The sequence below is a fragment of the Limulus polyphemus genome, unplaced genomic scaffold, assembly GCF_000517525.1.
Source record: "Limulus polyphemus unplaced genomic scaffold, Limulus_polyphemus-2.1.2 Scaffold1321, whole genome shotgun sequence".
Lineage (NCBI taxonomy): Eukaryota > Metazoa > Arthropoda > Merostomata > Xiphosura > Limulidae > Limulus > Limulus polyphemus.
In genome coordinates this window covers 287,579-290,835 of record NW_013666931.1, presented here as the reverse complement: position 1 = coordinate 290,835, position 3,257 = coordinate 287,579, and the positions used below count along the sequence as shown (strand labels likewise).

At 32.7% G+C, this 3,257-nt stretch overlaps 1 protein-coding gene across 1 annotated transcript; it reads left to right on the top strand.

The window, feature by feature from the left end:
* Nucleotides 1–228: 228 nt before the first annotated feature.
* Nucleotides 229–2,439, top strand: LOC106463084 (zinc transporter ZIP3-like). The gene has a single exon (XM_013923055.2). It carries the CDS (start codon nucleotides 298–300, stop codon nucleotides 1,291–1,293), a length of 996 nt encoding a protein of 331 aa, XP_013778509.1. The 5' UTR covers nucleotides 229–297; the 3' UTR covers nucleotides 1,294–2,439.
* The last annotated feature ends 818 nt before the right edge of the window (nucleotides 2,440–3,257 follow it).

Here is a 3,257-nt window from a genome sequence, read left to right as displayed (position 1 = left end):
AGTAATTTTAGCAAAATGACTTCTTTAATAACATGCAATGAACATTTCGAATGAAACGAAAAAAAACCTTACCTTATGAATTGAATCCCAGTAAAAGACTGTTAAAACTCGCTACCTCACATTTATTTGATAAACACCCAATAGATGGCGTCTCTAAAGTGGAAGAAGGTCACGTGAAAAACTTCAGTTATTTAAAGTGCGATTATTGCAGTAGTTAAGCGAGTGAATGCGTTCATGGTTTGTAACGGAATACAAAATCAATCTCAATTTAACTAACCGAGAGAACAAAAACAAGCAATGCTTTTAATTGTCGCCCGAATTTTAACTTTAATATTTCTTTTTTTTGGAACTTTCATTTGCGGAACCATTCCCCTTCTTATATCTCGATGTTTAAAACCAACATTGATGTGCGAGGAAGCCACTAATAGCCCCATTACGCCCTTACTATTAAATTTTGGTGGTGGTGTGTTACTCTCCGTAACTTTTCTTCACTTGTTACCCGAAGTTCGATACAGTTTCGAAAGTTACTGGGGGAGCGATTACGATCAAGGAATGTGTGTAGCTGAATTGGTGGTTTGTTCGGGATTTCTCGTGATATATCTGTTAGAAGAAATTATACATACATTAATAATACACCTAAGCCAGCCTGCCGCAATCAACAAATGCCTTCATCAGGATGAGTCTCCGACTACTTTTGCGTGTTCTCTGAGGGACAGCGAGTCGCCACAGGACGGATTACTGGAAAGTGATTCTATTAAACACTATGGCTCTTTAGACTTGGAATATCAGCTGACAAATATTTCAAGCTCAACACAACCATCAGCATTTTCTCATAGAGCCTCATTTGGAAGTTTTGTAATGGTTGCTGCCCTATCTTTTCATTCAGTGTTTGAGGGTTTGGCTGTTGGTGTACAACCAACAGTGCAAGATACCTGGTCACTGTTTTTTGCGGAAGCCGTGCACAAGTTTATCATAGCCTTTGCTCTAGGGTTAAAGATGCACAACGAAGGTGAAACACTTCGAAAAATTATTTGTTACATGATTGTATTTTCTCTTATGACTCCATTCGGAACTGGTATTGCTGTATTAACTGATCAGTCATTCCCGGAAAACTCTCAGCTAGTGATTGGGTCATTTAACGGCGTTGCTTGCGGCACTCTTATGTACATAACGTTCTTTGAAGTACTCCAACGATCCCAGAGTCCTCTCTTGCCTAGATTACTACAAGTTTTAGCTGTGTTTGTAGGTTTTGGGTTCATGTCCTCAGTACGCTACTTCCTACACAAGCACTAACACATTAACTATTTAAGTACTACTGATTTATGCAAGTGTTTAACAGGAAAAAAGAAAAAGAAAAAAAGACAACGACTGTAGAATACTGTAACGTTTAGATGTTTAATATTAACTTGATTTTCGTGAATTATTGTTGATTTTATCTATCAAAGGAGAAAAACAAGTATGTAAATTTTGCTCTTTTAATATTTTGAATATTTCCAATTCACTTTTTTTCTATTTCAAATAAAGTTTTGTCAAGTATATATAATGGAATTATATTTATTTTGAAATAGTACAAATGTCATAAAACTACTGGTTGTTTTTTGAAATATTAAACTTGATATTAAGATGTAATGACTACAAAGCTTGCTGAAAGATTTTAGATACAAAATAAATCTGTTAAAAATATCTCCAGTTATAGATTAAATTTACAACTTTATTGGAATATTTTCTTTGAATCATGTTTTGTTCAAAAATTATGAATTAGTTTGCAAGCATAAACTATGTTGTTTGTAGCAATATTTACATTATACTGGCTAGCTTTATTTTTATAATTAAGGATACTCATATTTACGACACCAGAAAATACAGTAATTGCTTGTAATAATAAATCTCAAAGTAAGTCAATTTTTCTATGTAGATGAAGGCGAAATATTCAATATACTGAATCACAAATTTGAAAAGAAAGTCAAATATATATCGACAAAATAATTAATATAAACAACCACAATGCCCCCCGGTGGATCAGAGGTAAGTCACACAACTTACAACGTTAAGATTCGGCAGGCTAATTTCTGGATCACTCTCGGACCAAAGCTTAAAGAAACTACAAGCATGTATAAACTAATATTATGTACCATTAAACACTTTATATTTGTATGTCCTCTGGTGGGACAGCGGTAAGTCTACGGACTTGCAACGTTAAAATCCGATTTTCGATTCCCGCAGTGGGCGCAACAGATAGTCCAGTGTAGCTTTGCTCTTAAAGAACAGAAACAAACATACTTGTGTAGATCAAGAGTTGTCAGTTCTTTGTTTTTAAAATGAAATTTCAGTCTTTTTAAACGTTCATTTTCACTTAATAAAAAGAACCCCAAAATATTTCAGTTGTAAAACCAGTTTTATGATCTAAAGATATGATCGATGATGATGTATTACGATTGTCTAATAATAAATTTCTTTCAAAAAAATAAATGTTTGAATACCAGAGATTGATAACTTTTGTTATTTAATTCTTGACTGTTAAACACAATAAAGGGACAAAAAATGTGTAGATTAAACATTACTATTTTACAGTCCTTAAATTGTATATTTTTGAAATGATATAAAGAAAAAGACAACTTAATTCTTCAAAGTTAAAATAAAATTTATCTGTACTCAATCAACAAAAGTTTATCATTAGTTAAAAGAGAAAATATAATCTCCCATTAATCAAGAGAACCTGGCAAGTAGCCAGAAGGAAATAACATATAGCTTGAAAGCCCGTGACGCCAGAAACATGTAAACAGAGATTTAATAGTCTCGTTTTGAGTTTACTTACTGTTTATGTATTATTTTATTACAAGTTACAGCTTTTACTTCAAAAGCTGTATCTTGTAATAAAATAAAACAGAGATTTAGCTTCTGATATTAAAATTTCATTTATTTATTTATTGCTTCTGAAAGTGACGGTAAAAAAGCTGAGAACGGGTGGGATTTAATATCCCATCCATGCATGGTGGACAGATCCTTTAAACTACGCAATGCCACAAAGTTACTGTTTTCGTCTTTAGTGACATCGGACCTACCACTCAGTTATTTCAGTCATTCAAAAACACTTCCTTTCCAATTTGTTTTTCAATCTTCAGATAAAAATTTGTGAAAAGTGATTTACATTGGGACTTTTTATTTCATACCATGCTACGTAATTACAGAAAATGCATAAAACGTCCATCATATTGATTCATCATTTACATTTGTTTCATATATAAATGCCCCCAGTA